Source organism: Sorex araneus, chromosome 2 (genome assembly GCF_027595985.1).
Source record: "Sorex araneus isolate mSorAra2 chromosome 2, mSorAra2.pri, whole genome shotgun sequence".
NCBI classification, from domain to species: domain Eukaryota; kingdom Metazoa; phylum Chordata; class Mammalia; order Eulipotyphla; family Soricidae; genus Sorex; species Sorex araneus.
This window is the reverse complement of record NC_073303.1, coordinates 138,307,345-138,331,859: the sequence shown is the minus strand read 5'-3', so window position 1 is coordinate 138,331,859 and position 24,515 is coordinate 138,307,345. Positions and strand designations below refer to the sequence as shown.

Genomic DNA, 24,515 nt, shown 5'->3' with positions numbered 1-24,515 from the left:
CTGGCAGTGTAGGTCTGATGATTTTTGCTAGGGTAGGTCCTTGTACATGGTAGGGCTACTACAAGAGTTCTTGGGGACCACCCAATGCTAGGGATAAACCACCATTTAATGTATGTAAGGTATGTACTTCAGCCCTTTGAACTATCATCCTAATCACTGAGTTATATTTAAAAATATATTAGAAAAAAAAATAAAAATATATTAGATTTGGATAACTTATCAGATACGTCTTTTAGTTTCTTCTTATGCCATAGATCATCTTTTCATTTTGTTGGTGTACAGAAGATTCTTGCTTAGTATAGCCTCACTTGTTTGTTTTTGTGTTGTTGCTTTTGTTTTTAGTGTCAAATAAAAGTATTTTCACTAATTCAGATGGCAAGGAGTTTCCTACCTGTTGTCTGAGTTTTATGGTTTTAGGTATATAATCATTCCTTTAATATTTTAGGGATTAGTTTTGTGTCATGTAAGACTGGAGTTCAGTTTCTTTTTCTTTTTCTCTTTCTCTTTTGCATGCAGCTGTCTGATTTTACAACACCATTTATTGAAGAGACTATCTTTTCTCCATTGCTCTTTAGTCACAAATTAGTTGGTCAGATATGAATAGGTTTATATATGGAGTCTCTATTCTGACCCATTGTTCTCTGACCATTTTTATACTAGCACTACATTGTTTTGTTTTGTTTGTGATATAATTGAAGTATATAACTGAAGTCAGGGAGTTGACTTCCTGACCCCCCAGGATCCAGATAATTCTTATGTTGTTTCTCTTGAATTTATCCCTGAGTTCTTTCATCTACTGTTTGTTTATTTTGAGGCTTTTACGCATCTTCTACTGTTGTCAGGAGGTTTTATGCATCTCATCTAGGAGTTCATTGACTTTGCCTTTAGCGGCTGTTACTTTAATGCTAAGACCTTCAAGCTTTCTTCTTGTTTTCCACTTTAGGAATACTTATATTATTTATGCAAAAAATTTAATTAATTCTTAATAGAGATTTATTGAATCTGTAAATTGTTTTGGTCTCATTTCTATTTGAAGGCAACCAAAAATATACAAGCATGCAACATCATTTGGTAGAAAGGTGGCATTTTCCAAGTAGGAATAAATTTTAATTCTACTTTTGCCACTTAGCTATAAATCTTCAGCAAATACAATTAAAATTTCTGAACCTTGGTTTTCTGTATAAAGCTTATATATATATACATATATATATACAAATGTGCACACATGAATGTCTTATACAGTTTTTAGAACAAGCAATAATGTATATTAATGCATATATTAGATGTTTAGTAGGGGGTTAACATCATTGTTTTTTATTTTATCAGCATATAGCCTGTATATTCCTTTAATAATTCAATGTTACTAGAGAGAATAATACATTCATCATTATATAACTTTCACCACTTAATAAGTATAAAGAAAATATTAATAATGACTATATATGAAACAGATATTTTAATTATAATTTTCTTTCTTTCAGAATTACTTACTGTCATCTACCTTTCCAGAGTAAATGGCTCTATGTTGGAACAGAAAGAGGAAATACACATATTGTAAATATTGAATCTTTCATTCTTTCTGGATATGTTATCATGTGGAACAAGGCAATTGAACTGTAAGTTTGAATTTGTATATTCTTAAAGGCTTTTAAAAATCTGTTATAGTATTACATGTGCTAAAGTTAAACTTTTCAAGTACCACAAATAATTATGGATTACACTTGAAAAATTTCATAAATTCAGAAAAGTTATAATTGAAAGTTATCTCATTTCTTTATAATAAACCATAATATAGTAACTTCTACTGGGAATTATAGTAGAGTATGATTACATAAATGATCTAATAATAATCATTGTTGAGGAGAATCACTTATTAATAGCTTTCCCTCTTATGCGCAAACAATTTGGGTATGTGGTTGATGGAAATTTTCATTTTCATTTTAGTACCAGTAATGTGTTTTCTTCACTTAAAAAATGGGAAATGTCCCCAATATTAAAACTATATTCTGTGCTACATATACAAATAGTTCTGTTTAATAGGTCAAACTGAAAAATATTTTTTTAACAAATGTTTGTTGTATGTATACATTAGATACTTAAGTATGACGTATTTGACTTAAAGTTGACTCATTTTCTTTCTCAATTATGGTATTTCATATAATTATTGCTTTAAAATTTTTATTAAAGCATTCTATTTTGATGAAACTCAGCTCACCTATTTAAATAATCACTTTATATTTCTACTGTTTCAGTATGCAATATATTAATTAATAGGGAAGGTTGTTACTAGTGTGGGTACAATGTATATGTTCTTACATATTTTAGTACAATGATTCTTTTATATTTTGTCTGAAGGAATGAGTCTTCCATTCTTTCCCTAGATTAAGAATTGCTCCAGAGCAGTCTTTGTTCTTGTTTTTTCTCTCTCATACTTGGCATATTTTCATGCTCTTCACGGAGTGGCTACTGAATAAATAATGTCATTATTGAAAAAATAATATATAAATAGATATAAACCACTGCTGACTTATAGCTTCAATTTATAATAATTGGCATAAACTTATTTGCTCCTTATATTCTATTGTTCTCTGTGTGTATTTCAAACTGCAATAAATAATTATGTCTTAAAATTTTGATCTACTTTTTTTTTAACTTTTTATTAAATCACCATGTGGAAAGTTACAAAGTTCTCAGGTTTATGTCTCAGTTATACAATATTCAAACACCCATCCCTTCACCAGTGCCCATAGTCCACCACCAAAAACCCCAGTATACCCCCCGCCCCCACCCCCTACCTCCTACCGTATAACTAATGAATTTTACTTAATTTGCTCTTTACCTTGATTACATTCCATATTTCAACACAAAACTCACTATAGTTGTTGGAGTTTCCACCCAATAGAGACAGACCTACTACCAAGGAAGCATTTGATAATTAGTTTTCCATTGCTGGGAATGGAGAGATATGGAGCCCCACTGCTACAAGTACATAACTATTCTTCTTCTTCTTTTTTTTTTCCTTTTTCCTTTTCCCTTTTTTTTTTTTTCACCCTCATCCCCCATCCCGCGCCTCATAGTATGGTGTACGCCATGCCGCAACGGCCGGCGTGGGGCTTTTGCTTAGTTCACAGTCCAGAGAGGTGGCTGCTACATTAATAACCTTCAATATTTCAACAAAAACTTACTGTTATTATTTGGAGTTTGCCCCCCCCCCCCAGTCAGACCTGTTCAAAAGGAACCGTTTCACATAGCTGACAGTTATAGATGTTAAGCTGGTTTTGGATTTCTGTATAAAGTCCAGGGAAAATTCTACCAGAAATTGCATAGCCCAGTTTGCAGTCCCAGTGCATTGTTATTAGAAGCTGCGCTGGATGCCCGAAAGTGTTAGGTCTCTGGAATCAAAGTCTTTAGGCGCAGAGGGTCTGTTTCCCTCTCAGCAGCTCCGAATTTATCTGGGCCGAGGGCATGCCGGTTACACCCCCTTCCCATGAGTCCCTGGGACCCCAAGTGTAGAAATCGAATACCTCTGAGTTAGGATTCTCAAAGATGGCGCCTGCCATGCGGTTGCTGCCTCTGCTGTTTTGGCCGCCGGTTTCCGTGCAGGAAGACAGGGTGGGGAGGAAAAAACTCCACCCCCGGGCAGCACAGGGCTGAAGCCTAGTTCACAGTCCCAGTGCATTGTTATTAGAAGCTGCGCTGGATGCCCGAAAGTGTTAGGTCTCTGGAATCAAAGTCTTTAGGCGCAGAGGGTCCTGATCTACTTTTTTACTTATTTAAGAGAACTTTTCATCCCTGGAATATTAATGCTATAAAAGTAATAATTTGAACTAAACTTAATGCTTTTTTATAACATTCATATGACATTAATGAAAAACATAAGTACATATTAGTGAAAATTAAATTATGGCATTTTATGATAATTTGATATTCATATAAATAGCTATAGGTGTGTTGAAGTAATTAAGGCTATTATAGAAACGTGAAGGCAAATATAAGAGAGTAAAATTAGAAAATTTAATCTGAAAAAAGTTACTTTTATTTTTCACATTCAATCTTATATTTGTGACTTAGCATTGGAATAGATTTTATTATTTATGCCCCTTAAAATACCCCCAAGAAATTATTGGTAAACAGCAACACCTTCTAACTCTTTCCTAGTATACTTTGATCAGATTTTCAAAAGTGTATTCTATGAAATAATAACTGTCTTGTGATAGATAAAATTTTAAATAACAAATTCCAATTTCCCAAGCTTTTTATTTGCCCTCTAATTCTTAAGATTCATTAGAAAATTAATGCCAATTTTCTTCATACGTCTCTAAATAGAAAGAAAGGATGAAAGGAAGGGAAGAAGGGAGGGGGGAGGGAAAGGGATAGCTCAAGGAGCATTGCATGTTGGAAGAGTAGGTGCAATCCCCAGCACTGCTTGGTCCCCAGTTACTGAGATGAGAGTAGCTCCTAGGCACAGCCAGATCCTACCCCAAAATAAGAAATAAAATAATTTGTGGGATTTACAGAATCTAGAATACACATATGTTGTTTAAACATTCTTTTTTTATGACCAAAAATTATATAAGGAACACTTGATGGTTATTGGAAGTTCAATTTTAGGAGAAAATCAGAAAAATACAACATGTTAATAGTTGTTCAATCTAGTCAATTAAATTATGTGGAAGAACTTTCCTTTTAACTTTTAGTATCTTCTAAGTTTTTTAAATAAACATCTTAAATACTGAAAAAGTAATTTTGAATACCTAAAAGTTAATGTAAGATTATTTTCTAAATTTTAGAATTTAAATATAAAACCATTTTTATAGTATACTGTTTCTCAGGTATATTTCAGTGTTCTTTTTCTTAATGTAACCAACATAAAAATTCAGTGGACAGTGTTGAATAATTGCAGTGCTCCCATGTATACTGTAGTTTTAGGAAATGCTATAGAATAAAGTAACTTATTAGAATTTTACAAACATTTTTAACATGAAACACACTTTTTAAAAGCATTTAACATGTTTACTAGTTTATCATCGAGCATACTTTTCTATTTGCTGTTTCAGTCAAACCCAACAGAATATCAGGGTTGTGATTTATTAAATATTATAAGCTCATGGAGGATATTTGAAAAACATTATCCTTATTAGAGACATGTATACTATGTTTATGTAGAAATATTACATTGTATCTAAATAGGGAAGAACTAAAATATGTCATTAACTTTTAATTAGGCTTTATATTCACTTCTTGTATATATTCTAGAATGAAAGTAGTCCCTCTGATTGCAGTGATCTACAGCAATCACAATATTTACAACATACTACACTTTTACTATGCTTGGGCATTATATTACATGCAGTATCTATTTATTTCTTAAATTTATAATTATTGGCTAGAAAATGAAGTACTACTACATCCTTTTTAACATTTCTAAATTATATCTAGTTTTCTGGGTCACTATGGAGAGTTAGTATCTAGGGAATTATAGTTACTTTATTTATCACTCTCCTCTGATTCAAAAAACATTCCAAAACATAATATTCTTTGTTATTTTGTATAGTCTTTGATTTTTTGTGTTTTGAAACTTATAATGACATCAATATAACAATAGTGGGATTTATTTACCAGTAAACAAGATTTTGTTGTAAATTTAGGAGTTACAATACTTTCTTTTTTGGGGGGGGGCGGTCACACTCGGCGATACACAGGGGTATCCTGTGTATTCCTGGCTCTGCACTCAGGAATTACCCCTGGCGGTGCTCATGGGAACATATGGGATGCTGGAAATCGAACCCGGGTTGGCCGCATGCAAGGCAAACGCCCTACATCACTCCAGCCCCACAATACTTTCTTTTGGAGAAAAATGGGAATTTTATGTGGACAGAAATTTTAAATATGCTATGTCCTTTGCAGTTGGTTGAAAAGTATAGCATCAGTCTTGTGACTGTAAATTTTCTTTTGTCTGCGTAAATGTAAGTTCAGTTTTAGATTTTTTGGATTCAAATCATTTTGAATCCAAATACATATATGAAACAATACATATAAAACAATGAAGAACCTATTGTTATGTAGATTTATATTTATAAACATTATTTGAAAAATATAAGTAATCACTCCAATAGAATTAGAGGAAGAAAAGTAGTCTTAAAGAAAAACAAAACCTCAACTGAATCTAAGCTAAACAGTATTATATTGTGCATATATTCTAGCATAATGCTATTTACTCTTTTCCTGTTTCCACTGGTTAGGTGTTTTACTGTTTACACTTATTACTGTTTTGGATTGATTTAACAGATCCACAAAGACTCATCCAGGTCCAGTTGTGCATTTAAGTGACAGCCCAAGAGATGAAGGAAAAGTGAGTATTATAGTACCACTGTTCTTGTTCTATTTTCCTATTTTATTTTTTTTTTTGCTTTTTTTTTTTTTTTGGGGTCACACCTGGCGATGCACAAGGGTCACTCCTGGCTCTGCACTCAGGAATTACCCCTGGCGGTGCTCAGGGGACCATATGGGATGCTGGGAATCGAACCCGGGTCGGCCGCGTGCAAGGCAAACGCCCTACCCGCTGTGCTATCACTCCAGCCCCTATTTTCCTATTTTATAAAAATAAGTGTTTAAAAATCTATTTTATACAAGGAAAACTTTATTTTTCAAATATTATGTTTGAACTTATTATTATAACAGATATCATTAATTATTGATCTCTGTATTCAATGTTGATTATAATAAATTAAATAATGATAAATTAGCCAATCTCATTTTAAATAGGCAATAAAATATAAAACATTATCAATCATATCAATCACATAAATAATTCTTATTTATCTTGATTATTTTATAATTTTTCTTTTATGAGTAAAAAATGTTGATAACTTGAGAAGAAAGTATCACTGTTTCATTAGAAATATTGTGCCTCTGCACTGAAAAGATAGTTCAGGGATTTAGGTAGTTGCGTTGCATGCAGCCAACCCCCATTCAGTACCCAGTACCACATATGGTCCCTCAAGCATCTTGAGCAGTAATCCTTGAACACAGTATCACGAATCACAAAATCCCGTTGATCGTCGAATTTCTTGAGTGGTCTCATTAACCTCTCCATTCGTCCTATCCCTGAGATTTTAGAAGCCTCTCTCTATTCGGCCTTCCCAACGATGCCACATTGGAGGCTCTTTTGGGATCAGGGGAATGAGACCCAGCTTGTTACTGGCTTTGGCATATGAGTACACCATGGGAAGCTTTTGAGGCTCTCCCATGTGGGCAGGAAACTCTCAGTAGCTTGCTAGTTTCTCCCAGAGGGAGAAGTAGGTTAATAAGTAGATTATAAGGTTATAAGCTTCTGGGAGCTTGCTTTTAAGTCTCTGGATATTGGCCTTTGATGAGATTACACACACCTGGGTTCCTCTGTCGGTACCTTCATGTGTGAGGCTTGTCCAAACGTGTGGAGAGGGGCCTTGAGCATGGCTTTGGCTAGGTTCCGGAGGTCTTTGGCCACCAGGAGCTCTTCTCGGGGTGGAGAGGGAAGCTGGAGCCCATCCTTTTCGAGGGGCCCCAGGGAAGACAGCCAGGCGTGCAGGCAAGAGACTCTCTGCCCTTGAACACAGTACATAAATGCTGAAATTAATTGCATAGTGTAGGTTTGGTTATTTTTACAATATATAAACAGAATTAAGATAATAAATAAATATTGGACAAAATATTGTGTACATCACCTCAGATCCACTTTTTTTAAAAAATTGGTTTCCAAACCTTGATTGCTTTCCTCACCTTAGATTTGGCAGCATCAACCTCATGCTATACATCTTCCTGATGTTACACTAGTTATACCTCTACTTCTCTTTGATTCTAGATTCAGTTAATATATCATCTTAAGGCATAAAATTTGACTTCCCTAATATCTACCAAGTGGAAAGATACAACTCTGAAAAGAAAGGATGTTAGTGTCTCATGGAGGAAACTTTGGTCATAATTAGACAAGATGACTTGTATCATTGTCATCCCGTTGTTTGTCGATTTACTCAAGCACACCGGTAACATCTATATTACACTCAGCCCTGAGATTTTAGCAGCCTCTCTTTACTCATCTTTCCCAATTATTGGAGGCTCTTTCAGGGTCAGGGGAATGAAACTATCATTACTGTTTTTGGCATATCGAATATGCCACGAGTAGCTTGCCAGGCTCTCCCATGTGGGCGGGATACTCTCAGTAGCTTGCCAGGCTCTACAAGAAGTATGTATATATTTTTTACTGTGTTTGGGATATGAATATGCCAGGAAGAGATTGCAAGGCTCTCCCATGTGGGCAGTAGACTCTTGGTAGCTTGTCAGTTTCTCCAAGAGGGAGAACAAGGCTATTAGATGTAGGCCACATGCTTCTGGGAGCTTGGTCTTATAGTCTCTGGATGTTGGCCATTGGTGGGATTACAAGGGTGCTGGGGACAGTTTGTGGGTGTGGCTGTCAAGCTACTGGAAATTGGGGGTCTGGGTGGAGAAGGCCCAGTTCCAATCTGAGCAGGCTTGGAGATCTCAGCCCTGGGTCCCATACACCTGGGTTCTTCTATAATGATACAAGACAAGATACAAAATATATTTTTTTCCTTATGGTTGAACTATTAAATCACATTTTTTATATTGTCTTGCTGTGAGTTTTTATGTATAAAATCAGTAAAGGGCTATACCTAAGTTTGTCCCATTCTGTTTTTTTGACAGGGTAATCTCACAAATATTGCTAAGGAGGTCTGGGCAGATGGGTTGATTCTCAGGCCCAGTGATGATGTGCTGGATGGGTCTTGTAATACTAAGGGTCATAAGGGTCCTACTCTTGGCAGTACTTGGCAGTGTATAAGGCACTATGACTATACCAGTTGATGCTTGAAGTCCCATCCACTCTCACCAAACTTGGGGCCTCTGTATGCCACTTCAGTCACTTGAGATATCCTTACAACACCCATTCTTTCCATTCTTAAGGAATCCTTCCCTTGGGCTTATTCATATCAATAACTAATTTGTAAGAATGAAGATACTACAACAGTCCATATATTCAAAGTTTTTCTATAGCATGTGCACTTATGCATTTGTACCTTTAATGAGTATTTCAAAGTTTTCCCATAATGCTAACATTCATGTATTTTTCTCTCTAATATGCATTATCACATATTCTTGAATAAGAGTATATTTAAGCTTTCTCTTTAAGGGTTTTGCTGTATTGTATGTTCTCATATAATTTTGAAGATAAGTTCTCATATAGCTAACATTCACATATTATTTCTCTGCTGTATGTCCTCACATATAATTGTGGGGATTTAGGACACCTGAAAGCTTTATAGAACTGCTGATGTTTATAGTGTTTCTCCAGTGTGCTTTCTCACCTGTTTCTTTTAAAGTAAAATAGACTTTATTTGGAGGGTTTTTTGAAGATGTAGGGAGAGAGAGTAAGAAGAGAGAGAGAGAGAGAGACAGAGACAGAGAGACAGAGACAGAGACAGAGAGAAACATGCTCAAGAGAGAATGCAGGCTTCTCCAAGGGTGGAGAGAGAGCCCTACACAAATCCCACCATTAGATATGAAAGCATGAAATTACACATTTCAAGAGGGGAGATGTGGGCAACACATGTGCTCAGCCACATGGGCGCAAGCAGCACATGGGCTCGGGCAGCATATGTGCCCTCACCCATTTTTAAAGGAACGTGGAACAGTATAAACTTTCCTACACTCCTAACTTTTGTGATATTGCACTTGACTATAAAAGAGTTTAGTAACTGGAAAAAAGTTTGCATATATTGTTGGCATTCTTAGCATCTCTTTCCAAGTGCATCTAATTATTTGTGCTCCAAGGGAGTAAAAGGAGTGGTTGTAGCTGAAGGCTTTCATCCATGTATTGGTGACATGTAAAAGATATATATTTCTTATGTGTTTCTACGTGATTTTACAGATTGTGAGTTCTATTAAGGGTTTCAAACATTGTTGAAATTTATACCTTTCTCTTCATTGTTTTTTCTTATATATACCCAGGATGAATAATAACTTACCTCTTTCCCAGAGTGCTGATATTCACGATATTTTTCTCCACTGTGTATTCTCACATGTTTTCAGAGAGGATTGGTCAGTGAAAATTTTTTCATTTGTTTTCACTCAAAAGATTTCTCTCCAGTCTGTGTTCTTATGGATTGATGCAGCATTGACAGATATGGAAGACCTTGGCACATTGCTTACACATACATGATTTCTCTACTATGTGTATTTTCACATGTAATTGCAGTATTATGGGATGTCACAAAGCTTTCTTACATTACTTACATTCATATGGCTATTCACAAGTATAAGTTTTCACCTGTCAGGTAAGCTAGTAATACATAAAAGCTTTTCCACATTCTTTGCATACATGGATTTTCTGTGTATAGTAACTATGATCCTGAATGAACAAGTTGGAAATAAAATATTTTTCACATTGCTTACACTCAAAATACATTTACTTCCAAGATGCAGGATCCTCTGCCAAAATTCTGACTCTTATAGGGATTTGTTACAATATATCATCCAACTTGAATTCTTAAGTATGAAGTATTTGAGTATCACTTAGGCTTGTTCATATTCTATACATTGATAATATGTGCATCCTATAAATAAAAACACAAGTAAAATCTTTGCTGGTCATAAGAATTTTCTGAGAGGGCTTTTTAATACTCAAATCATTCACATATTCCATTTACTGGAATATGGACCATTTCAAAACTCACTTGTCCCCTGGAAGACTAAGTGAGAAGCCGGAGCCATCTTACTAACAAAGACCGGGATCCTGTAATTCTTCAGTATCACATCTATGTAGACTATATCTGGAAAATATACATCAAAGTCTACTCTTCTGAAGTTTTTAAACCTTATATTCAGTGAATATTAAGTTCTGAAACATTTAATTTATTCTATTTATCAAGATAGCATCTTTACATGTGCAGAATGGGGAGGCCAACACTAGAGACCAAGTTCAATTCCAAAGACTTCTAGGTCCTTTAGTTTATCTCTTACCACTCTGAGCTGAACAACATTCTCATAATTTTCTGAGCTTGGAGCATGAGAGCTAGATGAGGAAAGGACTGTGGCAAAGTCCTGGGTAGAGTCCCATGATCAAGGACTTCCAATAATTACTCTACAAAACTGTAAGCTGCACCTGATGTGTCTTGACATATATCAGCATTACTGCAAACTCTGCTTATTTCTTCATATGACCACCTTTTAAAATTTATGTGTCCTCTTATTTTTTTAATTTATTTTATTCTTTAATTAGTGAGTACCATGAGGGTACAGATTCACACATTTTCTAGCTTGTTTTTCCCTCATACAATGTTTGCCAACACATCCCTCCACCAGTGCCCATTCTCCACCACGAATAAACCCAGTATCCTTCCCACCCCCCAATCCCATCTCCCCCCCACCCCACCCTGCCTCTGTGGCAGGGTATTCCCTTTTGATCTCTCTCTCTCCAATTGGGTGTTGTGGTTTGCAATAGGGGCATTGAGTGGCCATCGTGTTCAGTCTCTAGAGTACTTTCAGCACACATCTCCCTTCCCGCGCTGGATCTCCAACCACATTTTAGTTGGTATTCCCTTCTCTTCTCTAGCTGCCTTTTTCTCCAGCATGTGAGACCAGTTTCCAAGCCATGGAGCCAACCTACTGGTACTTATTTCTACTATTCTTGGATATTGGTCTCCTACTCTGTTATTTTATATTCCACAGATGAGTGCAATTTTTCTATGTCTGTCTCTCTTTCTGACTCATTTCACTTAGCATGATACTTTCCATGTTGATCCACTTATATGCAAAATTCATGACCTCATTTTTTTCTAACAGCTGCAGAGTATTCAACTGTATAGATGTACCAGAGTTTCTTTAACCAGTCATCTGTTCTCGGGCACTCAGGTTTTTTCCAGATTCTGGCTATTGTAAACAGTGCTGCGATGAGGGGCTGGAGTGATAGTACAGCAGGTAGGGCGTTTACCTTGCACGCAGCCGACCCAGGTTCGATTCCCAGCATCCCATATGGTCCCCTGAGCACGGCCAGGGGTAATTCCTGAGTGCAGAGCCAGGAGTTACCCCTGAGCATCGCTGGGTGTGACCCAAAAAGAAAAAAAATAAATATATATATTTAAAAAAAACAGTGCTGCGATGAACATATAAGTGCAGATGTCATTTCGACTATACTTTTTTGTTTCTCCAGGGTGTATTCCCAGTAGTGGTATTGCTGGGTCAAATGGGACCTCAATTTATAATTTTTTGAGAAATGTCCATATTGTTTTCCAGAAGGGCTGAACCAGTCAGCATTCCCACCAGCAGTGCAAAAGGGTCCCTTTCTCCCCACATCCTCTCCAACAGTGGTTGCTTTTGTTTTTTTGGATGTGTGCCAGTCTCTGTGGTATGAGGTGGTATCTCATGGTTGTTTTGATCTGCATCTCCCTGATGATTAGTGATGTAGAGCACTTTTTCATGTGCCTTTTGGCCATTTGTATCTTTTCCTTGGGAAGGTTTCTGTTCATATCTTCGCCCCATTTTCTGATGGGGTTGGATGTTTTCTTCTTGTAGAGTTCAACCAGTGCCTTATATACCCTTGATATCAACCCCTTATCTTATGGGTATTGGGTAAATATCCTTTCTCATTCTGTAGATTGTCTTTGTATTCTGGTCACTGTATCTTTTGCGGTGCAGAAGCTTCTTAGTTTAATGTAGTCCCATTTGTTGATCTCTGTTTCCTCTTTGTTGGTAATTTGCGTGACATCTTTGAAGAAACCATTGGCTTCAATAACATGGAGAGTTTTGCCGACCTTGTCTTCAATGTACCTTATGGTTTGTGGTCTGATGTTGAGGTCTTTAATCCATTTTGATCTGACTTTTGTGCATGGTGTCATGTCGAGGTCTAAGCCCATTCTTTTGCATGTGGTTGTCCAGTTGTGCCAGCACCATTTGTTAAAGAGGCTTTCCTTGCTCCATTTCACATCTCTTGCTCCTTTATCAAAGATTAGATGGTCATACATTTGGGGTTGTGTGTAGGGATACTCTACCCTGTCCCATTGGTCTGTGGCTCTGCCTTTGTTCCAGTATCATGCTGTTTTGATTATTAACGCTTTGTAGTAAAGTTTGAGGTTGGGGAGGGTGATGCCTCCATGTGGAGGTCCCATCCTGTCCAGCAGGGAGGACCCTTTATGGGGCTGAGGAAGGGATGCAGCCTAATGAACAGAAGCACAGCCAGAAGGAGGAAGAGAGAGAGAGAGAGAGAGAGAGAGAGAGAGAGAGAGAGAGAGAGAGAGAGAGAGAGAGAGAGAGGGAGAGAGAGAGAGAGAGAGGGAGAGAGAGAGAGAGGGAGAGAGAGAGAGTTTATTTTAATGGCAGTTACAGTACTTATACCTCTCTGCTGGGAGAAGGTGGTATGGTATGCATGCCTGGACCCCCATACAAATGCAGATTATGACATGTCCTTCTGTTATGGGCATAGACTATTGAGAAACAAATGGGGAATGATAAGATCAGTAGTGGCAACCTTGTTACAAGCCTCTGTTTGATCAGAAGATAAGAGCCAGGCTCTGTTTTACTATGAGATAAGAGCCAGGCTTGTAAAGCAGCTCCCTACACCTTCCATCTTCTTTTTCCCAAGAAATGTTTTATCAATCAGTGGACATTTGTTGTTCCATACGAATTTCAGGATTGTTTGATCCATTTCTTTGAAGAATGTCATGGGTATCTTTATAGGGATCTCATTGAATCTGTATAATGCTTTGGGGAGTATTGCCATTTTGACAAAGTTGATTCTCCCTAACCATGAGCAGGGGATATGTTTCCATTTCCTCATGTCCTCTTTTATTTCATGGAGTAGCTTCTTGTGGTTTTCTTTGTAGAGGTCTTTTACTTCCTTAGTTAAGCTGATTATGAGGTACTTGATTTTCTTGGGCACAATTGTGAATGGGATTGCTTTTTTCATGTCCCTTTCCTTTGTCTCATTGTTTGCATATAGGAAGGCCATGGATTTTTGGGTATTGATTTTATAGCCTGCTACTTTACTGCACAAGTCTATTTTTTTCTAAGAGTTTCTCAGTAGAGTATTTAGGCTTCTCTAGATATAGTATCATATTGTCTGCAAATAGTGAGAGTTTGATTTCTTCCTTTCCAATGTGGATGCCCTTGATATCTTTTTCTTGCCTAACTGCAATTGCAAGTACTTCCAGTACTATATTGAACAGAAGTGGTGAGCGTTTGCATCCTTGTCTTGTCCCTGATCTTAGAGGAAAGGACCTTAGTTTTTCCTCATTGATGATGATGCTTGCCATAGGCTTGTGGTAGATGGCTTTGACTATCTTGAGGAAAGTTCCTCCAAAACCCATTTTGGTGAGGGTTTTCATCATGAACGGATGTTGGATCTTGTCAAATGCTTTCTCTGCATCAATTGATATGCTCATATGGTTTTTATCTTTACTTTTGTTGATATGATGGATTATGTTGGTTGATTTCTGAATGTTAAACCATCCTTGCATCCCTGGGATGAATCCCACTTGGTCATGGTGTATGATTTTTTTGATGAGTTGTTGGATCCTATTTGCTAATATTTTGTTGAGGATCTTCGAATCCATGTTCATCAGGGATATTGGTCTGTGATTTTCTTTCTTAATGGTGTCTTTGTTTGCTTTTGGTATTAGGGAGATATGTGCTTCATAGAAACTATGTGGGAGAGTTCCTGTTTTTTTAATTTCCTGGAAAAGCTTGAGGAGAACTGGCTTTAGGTCTTCTTTAAATATTTGGAAGAATTTGCCAGTGAATCCATCTGGATCTGGGCTTTTGTTTTGGGGAAGACTTTTGATTAGTTTCGATTTCCTTGATATTAATGGGTCTATTCAGGTATTTCAAGTCTTGGCTCAGTCTTGGGAGATTGTAGGAGTCAAGGAATTCATCCATTTCTTTTAGGTTCTCTTGTTTCGTGGCATATAAACTTTCAAAGTAGTCTCTGATGATCTTTTGAATTTCATTGGTTTCTGTCGTGATGTCCCCTTTTTAATTCCTGATTCGGTTTATTAGGGTTCTCTCTCTCTCCTTCTTTGTGAGTCTTGCTAGCGGTTTACCAATCTTGTTTATTTTCTCAAAGAACCAGCTCCTGGTTTCATTGACCTTTCAGATTGTTTTCTGGCTTTCTATGTCGTTAATCTCTGCTCTAATTTTTATTATTGCCTTCCTTCGGTCTGGTTTGGGTTCCTTTTTCTGATCTTTTTCTAAGGCTTTGAGATGTGAAGTCAAGCTATCTGTGTAGGCCCTTTCTTCCTTCCTAAGGAATGCTTGCAGAGCTTTAAATTTTCCCCTTAACACAGCTTCAGCTGCATCCCATTGGTTTTGGTAGCTCGTGTCTTCATTCTCATTTGTTTCGAGGTATCTCTTGAATTCTTCCTTGATTTCCTTCCTGACCCACTCACTGTTCAACACTGAGCTGTTTAATTTCCAGGTGTTTGCTTTGATTCTCTGCGTCTGTGTGTGGTTAGCTTCTATCTTCAGTGCATAGTGGTCTGAGAAGATAGTTGATACTTTCTATTGAGGTATGATTTGTGGCCCAGTACACAGTCTATTTTTGAAAATGTTCCATGCACTGGAAAAGAATGTGTATTCTTTCTTTTTGGGATGTAGAGCTCTGAATAAGTCTATTAGGCCTCTCTCTCCTATTTCTTCTTTCAGAGTCAGTATTTCCTTGCTAAATTTTGTTCTGGTCAATCTATCTAGAGGTGATAGGCGGTGTTGAAGTCTCCAACTATTATTGTGCTGCTAGCAATGTCCTCTTTAAAGTCTGTTAGGAGTTGTTTTAAATATCTAGCTGGTCGTTCATTAGGTGCGTATACGTTTAAGAGTGTGATTTCTTCCTGTTATACATATCCCTTGATAAATAAAAAATGACTTTCACTGTCCCCTCGAATCTTTTTAACCTTAAATCTATGTTGTCGGATACTAGTATGGCCACCCCTGCTTTTTTGAGGGAGTTATTTGCCTGCAGGATTGTTTTCCATCCTTTGACTTTGAGTCTGTGTTTGTTCTGATTGTTTGGGTTTGTTTCTTGCAGGCAGCAGAATGTTGGGTTTAGTTTCCGGATCCATTTTTTGTCACTCTTAATTGGTGCATTTAGGCCATTCACATTGAGAGAAATTATTGTCATGGGGTTTTCTGTCATCTTCTTTTGGGGTTTGTTGTTCTTGTGGGGTTCTTCCTTGTATTACAATAGCCCTTTTAGTCCTTCTTTTAAGTTTGTTTTTGAGTCGATGAAGTTCCCTAGCTGTTTTTTATCTGAGAAATAGTGTATGGTTCCTTCGAGTTTGAGTGAGAGTTTAGCCAGATAAAGAATTCTTCCTGAGGCATTCATTTTGTTGAGTTTTTTCACTATGTCCCACCATTGTCTTCAGACTTGGAGGGTTTCCTCTGTTAGGTCTGCTGTAAATCTAAGGGGTGCTCCTTAGTATGTGATTTCCTTCTTTGACTTTGCTGCTTGCAGAATTGTGTCTCTATCCACAGCATCCATCATTCTGACTATGATGTTCCTTGGAGTCTTTTTATTTGGGTCTCTTTTTGCTGGTACTCTTCGGGCTCCTTGGATCTGGATGCCTGCCTCCTCCAACTCTGGGAATTTCTTAGCAATGATGTCTTTCACTGTGTTTTTTTCATTGGGGTTACTTCCCTGTGCTTCTGGTACTCCAATGATTTTTATGTTGTTCGTCTTGAGGTCATCCCCTAGGACTCTGATTCGCTCTAGGGCCATTTTGAGGTCTTTGCCATTATTTGTTGTTGCCTGCAAGCCTTGTGCAGCTCATCTTCAAGCTTGCTGATTCTGTCTTCAGCTGTAGTCATTCTATTGTTGAGGGCTCCTACTGAGATTTTTAATTCATCTACCAATTCGTTTATTTGTGTGACTTCTGTTCGTAGCTTTGAAATTTCTGCTCTCATTTCTTCCTGCATTTTTTTGGTGGACCGATCCAATGCTTCATTTATATCCTCCCTTAATTTATTGTATGTCTGTTCCATGGTTGATTGGAGTAAATTGACTCTCCTCAAGATTTCCTCTCTGATTCTTTTTCTGAAAGGTTGTATATGTGGGTAGCCCCTGTTGAGGTTTCTGGAATCTTTTCTTCATCTACTCGTTGTGGAGGGGATTTTTGCTGTTTCTTCATATTGTTATGGAAGTATAGAGTTGGAACGTTCTAGTTGTCTATCCCTATTCCCTCTTGCTGCGGAAGGAGGGGCTCTGTTTGTGCTAAATTGCTAATGGTCACCTTGTTCCTATTCTAGAATTCTTTCTAACTCTTAGGTATTCATCCTGATTTATTTGGGGCCTCAGTGACGGTTTAAGGCTATGCTCTCCTTGCAAAGTTTCTATTGTTAATGGATAGTTTTTGTGAAGTTAGAATAAGCTAAGAGACTACTGACATAGAGTGATTCTGTGTCCTCTTATAAGAACAGTAGTAACTGGATTTAGGGCCAGTCCTAAATAAAATAAATTCTCTTAAGATTCTTAGTTATATCTGTATTGGGTCCGGAGCCGCAAGAAGCAGAGAGGGCCAGTCTTGCAAGGAAAATGTTTATTCAGACCAACATGTATAAACTTCTTGCCCTTCGTCAGGAGTTACTATCTGTAGAGCCATGGGACTGGAGTCGCTATCTGGGCTCTGTGTCAGGGGCCGGAGTCACTATCTGCTGGGCCATGGGACTAGAGTCACTATCTGAGCTCCTTGTTCTTAGCAACTCCTTCTGTGAGCGGGTCCCTATCTTTTAGGCACGTACGTGAATTCCAGCCCAACCGACAGGCAGATGTCAGGATGTATGTGACAGGACTCAGGCACAGTGCATTGTTATATACAGTTCGGGGGCATAAGCATGGTTACAGAAGCAGAACAAGGTGAGGTTACAAAAGTCAGGAGTGGGCTGCCAACCATTTATCCCAATATAATTTTTTTCAACTTAACATCTGTCCCCCTCTGAAAATAAAAACATTGCCATGTAAGGTCATTCTGAATTTCTGGTGGACATGAACTTTGAGGCACAATTAATATCTGTAGATAAACATAGTAGTACTGTAAAACTGACCCCTCCAATTTCTAAAACCCCTCAAGTCAGCAGACATATCTCTTTCAGTGTTTCCAGAGAGTAATTTCTATTTTCTAAAAGGGATGATGTTTAGCCTCACAAGAACAGCTTACAATTTTATTACATTCAGGCTAATAACCATTATAAGATCTCAGATCATGTCACAGTCTAACAGAAGCATAACTATTCTTTGAAGAAGAAAAAGACTACATGTGAAAGAAATAAAGTACCTTCCAAAGGAATTTAGTATCTGTACAATACTGTCACCAGATAGGTAGGAATGCTTTTAAGGGTTTGAAATTGGTGGGAAGCTACATAGATGAGAATTAATTTCCTTTGGGGCAACAACCCTAAATAGAATTCTGTAAACAAATGTTATCTCAATAAAAAAATATCACCTCAAAGGAAATTAAAAGAATCAAGTGCTGGTCTTAAATGTAGAGCTGCCTTGCTGTTGATATAGGTGCTGATCAACACAACCTTTGTCACATAATATTTATTCAGTGAATTATTTTTTAAATATCAGCAGAGAGAATCAAAAGCAGTTTGTTTTTATAGGAAGGGGACATGGTATAACTTCACAGTCTTTTCCAACGAGTCTATTATTTTTCCTGCTTTGCCATAGAATACGACTGAAGAATCCCTGATTATTATGACATCATTTAGAAATAATATTGATTCCCTTTTTTGGTATGCTGAAGTAGTAATTACCTATGGAGTTCATAAGATTTATGTGTCAGAGGTTAGGAATAAAATTTCATAAATATCCAGGAACCTTGTGTATGTGGTTATTTGAAGGTTTGATAATTTGGTACATACAGGGTTATCTCCTTCAAGATAAAATGCTTTTGTAATTTTTACTAAGAAAATATCATATCACTTGATGGATCTTCTTTCCCACTTGGATAACAGTACATAATTTCCTTGAATTACTAATCTAAATCTTTTTTCTCACTGAGGTAGGTAGCATTGATTTACAGCACTGTCATTTGTTTTAGTGCTTTTATACCTATTTGAATATAGATACCATTCCAATAACACCACCAAAATTGAAGTTAGATCCACCACCCTCCAATCAACCCACTTTATTTATCTGCGTTTCCCACCATATTTTCCTTATGGTAACCACCATCTTCTCAGAATTTAATTGTTTCTGTATGTCTTTGATTTATGTATAAAACACATAAAAACTCATGCAATTCAACAGGAGACAACTCAATTTTAAAAATGGAATATAAATATTTTGTCCAAATATGAAATTTGGACATTTTTCCAAAGACTACATACAGATGCTGAATATACGCATAAGAAAAAAGTTTATTATCACTTATTATGGAAATACAAATTAAAAACAGCATCGGTTTAAAAATAAGTGTTAAGAAAGGTCTGGAAATAAAGGAACCCTTATGCACTATTGATGAAAATATAAGCTTCAGTCCACTGTGAAAATCAGCATGAGGGGTAGGAGCAATACAGTGGTAAGGCTCTTGCCTTGCATGCAGTGAACTCATGTTTGATCTCCTGGCAACACATATGGTCCCCTGAGCCCACCAGGAGTGATCCCTGAGCATAGAACCAGGAGTAGGCCCTGAGCACCTCTGGATATGGCCCCCCCAAAAAAAACAGAAAAAAATAAAGAAAAGCAGCATGAGAGTTCCAAATCTTATGGGTATTTTTTGCTCTTTACCAATTACCCCAGATTGTGGGCTGATGAGGATTTCTTCAACAAACACATACGTAACACTGGAGATTAAGCTCAGGATCTTATGCTTGTTCTAGTTAATTTCAAGTCCACTGAGCCATATTTCAGGTCCTTTCCCATGAGGAATCCCTAATAACAGGACTGTTAGGTTTGTTATTTTTTCCAGTGATCTTTTCAGTGTGTGCAAGTCACACTGGTTTAAATTCATGGACTTAAATTTGCCAATCAAGTGTATTAAACCTCTAAACCATACACTAGGCTATCCAGATCATCTTTCATGGTACTGGAGACCAAATGCAATGCAAGTGTTCCACCACTGAGTTACAATCCCACACACCCTAAGTAATTTTTAAGCTTCATGCAAAAGTCTGCTAGGTTTTAGTGGGACCAAGAGAATAAAATATTTCTTCACTAACTAAAAGCTAGATTATCACTTGGAATCCATTACGTAGTAAATATGAGGAGTATAGTATATATGATAGATAGGAATATATTGAAAAATACCAATAGGTTTCACAATTGCTTTTAAGTTTTTGTTTTATGGGGACCACATTCAGTTGTACTCAGGGCTTACTTCTGGCTCTGTACTCAAGGATCGTTCCTAGTGGTGCTTAGGATACATATATGTGGTGTTGGATATTGAACCTGGGTCAACTGCATGCAAGACAAGTACCCCCTCATTGTACTATCTCTCTAGCACAACTCTTCATTTGGGTGGCAACATCTGGCATGCTGCTAGGTTCTTATAGAGATTGAACACCTAACAATGGAGCACTAAATATATAACCTGAGATGTTGATCATGTGTTTTGTGTAATAATTTTTATTGAGTTCATAAGATTACATGAGAGAAATGTCATTCCTTTGTACAATGGTAAAAGGACAAACCCCATGTTATCCTACATGTAATGTTTTACAAAATGGAAAAGACAAATTCAAGAAATCTGCCTTGGATGAAAAGCACAAGTAATTTAGATAAGTATAGAATCCAGAGTTATATCTTTTATAACAATAGCTTTCTCTATATATTTAAATATATATAGTCTCATGAGGTCAGAACAAAATATCTAAAATCAACCGAGGGAGGAGTACAGAATTTAAGGCTGATCCACAAATATATCAAATTATTGAATCGTGCTATCTGGATATAGACTATTGTTCACTTTATTCTCAATGTATTATTCATGATCCTGAATGAGTAAGTAAAAAAAGATCTTTATGGGAGGTATGGTGCAGCCAGCAGGTCAACCTGTACCTGTGGGGCAAGTGCATCAGTGGCCTGATGGTGCCTTTAGACTTCCAGATACCTCAAAATTGCCTCTGTGTCTTTGGCCCAACAACTTGGGACCGAGTTTACCAAGAAAGTAAATGGCCCAAAGTTAGGTATGTGGGAACCACACCCACAACCACCCTTGGATCAGCTATACAAACTCATTTATTGGTCTTATTTCAGAGACCCATAAATCGCAAAAGAGATTAAAAGCTGCAGTAAGGGCCAGTGGTCTGGTGCAATGCGGGCAGGTGGATGCACCCTGAAGGGCATATGCCAATAGTTTATTTCTCTGGAAAATAGGGAAACAAGGGCCATGATCCACAAAAGAATCTCCAAACCAAGCAGCTTGCTGCAGAGATGCCTTCGGATTTTGAACCAGGCCGACTTCACTGGAGTGCCTCAGACAGGGGCAGGTGTCATCTCTCCACCTGCCCACTAAAATTCCTGGTGGCCCCAACATCCAGAACCCAGTACGGGGGTCCAGTGATGGCAAACTTCAGGCCTCTATGGATAGGGGATGGGCCTGTCCTTCTCATGGCCCCCACCATCCCTATGGGAACCTAGAAGTCATGCCCACAAGCTGCCTCCTTAAGCTGCTACTTAAGCTGATTAAAGGTTTATTTATTTTTTAAGTGCTACTATTTGCCTTTACTGAGTACGGAGTTCTCATTAAGATCTAAAGCTCTATTGAGTTAGATAATTATAGGAATACAAGACAGAAAAAAGATCAAATAAACATACTGTAAATCCAGAAATAGTCTACACTTAAGTATATTTTTTTTTCATTTCTTTCTCCTTAAATTCTTTTTATTTATTCTTTGTTGAATCAAAGTAAGGTACAGTTACAGACTTACAAACTTTCATGAATACATTTCAGTCATATAATGATCGAGCACGGATCTCTCCACCAGTGCTCATTCTCTACCACCAGTATTCCCAGTATCCTTCCTGCCACCCAGCCCCTTCCCCCCCCCCCCGTCTCTGTGGCAAGCACATTTACTCTTACTTTCTCTCCTTTTGGGTGTTATGTTTACAATATAGGTACTAAGAGGCCATCATGTTTGGTCCATAATCTACTTTCAGCACATATCTCCCTTCCTGAGTGATATCTCCAACCACCATTGACTTAATGGTCCCTTCTCTATCCCAGTTGCCTTTTCCCCCAGCATGAAAGCTGGTTTCCAAGCTAATGTGCAATCCTCATGGCACTTATCTCTAATGTCCTTAAGTGCTAGTCTCCTATTATGTTACTTTATAGTTCACAAATGAGTGCAGTCATTCTCATCTGTCCCTCTCTTTCTGACTCATTTCTCTTAGCATGATAGTCTCCATGAGCATCCATGAGCATATGTAAATTTCATGATTTCATCTTTTCTAACAGCTGCATAGTATTCCATTGTGTAGATGTACCAAGGCTTCTTTAACCAGTCATCTTTTCTTGGGCACTCGGGTTGTTTCCAGATTCTGGCTATTGTGAACAGTGCTGCAATAAATATACAAGTGCAGATGTCATTTTTACTGTATTTGTTTGCATCTCTGAGATATATTCCCAGAAGTGGTATTGCAGGGTCATATGGGAACTCAACTTCTAGATTTTGGCTATTGTAAACAGTGCTGCAAAGAACATATAGGTACAGATGTCATTTCTACTGTGCTTTTTTGCATCCTCAGGATATATTCCCCGAAGTGGTTTGCAGGGTCATATGGAAGCTCAATTTCTAGTTTTCAAAGGACTGTCCATATTGTTTTCCAGAAAGGCTGGAATTGTTTTCCAGAAAGGTAGTCGACATTCCCACCAACAGTGAAAGAGCATTCCTTTCCCCCACATCCACGCCAGCACTGGCTGCTTTTGTTCTTTTCAATGTGTGCCAATCTCTGTGGTGTGAGATGACATCTCATTGTTGTTTTGATCTGCATCTCCCTGAGGATTAGTGATGCAGAGTGGGGAAGCCTGGTGATCAAGCAGACTCCATTTATTGATTCTTACACAGGGGATTTTATACACACAATCTAGGGTGGGGGGACATTCCACGCATGTATCACATTTACCCCGTGGAGCTCAGTACAGATGCCAGTTAATGATTTGTATTCCCCAATCTTGGGACCATGTTAACTAGCTCAGGTAACTGTTAACTGTCACACCCCTCATCCCATTGTCTCCTCAACCAAAGTGCTGTGTGTGGAATCCTGGAGTGTATGGAATGCAGAGCCCCTGGGCCACTGTAAACAGGGCTGACTCTTGCTTTTAGGGTCAGGGGGTTTAATCAAAGTCTCAGGCCGGCTACTGAGACCCCAACAGTTTTCCAGAAAGGCTGGACCATTCGGCATTCCCACCAACAGTGAAAGAACGTCCCTTTTTCCCACATCCACACCAGCACTGGTTGCTTTTGTTCTTTTGAACGTGTGCCAGTCTCTTTGGAGTGATACGGTATCTCATTGTTGATTTTGTTTGCATTACCCTCCTGACTAGTGATGTGGAGCATTTTTTCATGTGCCTTACTTTGGTACATCCACACAATGGAATACTATGCAGCTGTTAGGAGAGATGAAGTCATGAAATTTGCTTATAAATGGATAGACATGGAGAGTATCATGCTAGGTGAAATGAGTCAGAAAGAAAGGGACAGAAAGAATGACTGCACTCATTTGTGGAGTATAGAAAAACATCACATGAGGCTGACATCCAAGGACAGTAGATACAAGAGCCAGGACGATTGCCCCATAGCTGGAAGACTGCTTCACGAGCGGAGGAGAGAAGGCAGATGGAATAGAGAAGGGATCAGTAAAAAATGATGGCTGAAAAAAAAAAGAAAGAAAATGATGGCTGGAGGAATCAGTCCGGATGGGAGATGTGTGCCGAAAGTAAATAATGGACAAAACATGATGGCCTCTCAGTGTCTGTGTTGCAAGCCATAATGCTCAAAAGTAGAGAGAGAGTATGGGGAATATTGTGTGCCATGGAGGCAGGGGGAGGGTGGGAAAGGGGAGGTATACCAGGGATATTGGTGGTGGGGAATGTACATTGGTGGAGGGATGGGTGTTTGATCATTGTGTAATTGTAACCCAAACATGAAAGCTTGTAACTATCTCATGGTGATTCGATAAAATTTTTAAAAAATTCTAGATTTTGGAGGAATGTCCATATTGTTTCCCAAAAAGGCTAGATCAGTTGGCATTCCCACCAATAATGAATGAGAGTCCCTTTCTCCCCACATTTGCTCCAGCACTGGTTGTTAATGTTCTTTTTGATGTGTGCCAATATCTGTGATGTAAGATGATATCTGATTGTTGTTTTGATTTTCATCTCCATGAGGATTAGCGATGTAGGGCATTTTTCCATGTACCTTTTGGCCATTTGAATTTCTTTCTTGAAGAAGCTTTAGCTCATTTCATATCCCTATTTTTTGATGGGGTTGAAGGTTTTTGTCTTGTAAAGTTCTACCTGTTTCTTATATATCCT

The 24,515-nt window shown here is 37.8% G+C and overlaps 1 protein-coding gene across 13 annotated transcripts in view; it reads left to right on the top strand.

The window, feature by feature from the left end:
- STXBP5L (syntaxin binding protein 5L) overlaps positions 1-24,515 on the top strand; it is a 313,192-nt gene that overhangs the window by 97,342 nt on the left and 191,335 nt on the right. For 8 of the 13 annotated variants that reach the window (XM_055125555.1, XM_055125554.1, XM_055125553.1 and 5 more), the window contains exons 7-8: positions 1,510-1,616; positions 6,289-6,352. In XM_055125555.1, the coding sequence (XP_054981530.1) occupies positions 1,510-1,616; positions 6,289-6,352 (171 nt within the window). Of the gene's footprint in view, positions 1-1,481; positions 1,617-6,288; positions 6,353-24,515 lie in introns of all 13 variants that reach the window. The other 5 variants (XM_055125562.1, XM_055125560.1, XM_055125561.1 and 2 more) reach the window with 1 other exon arrangement.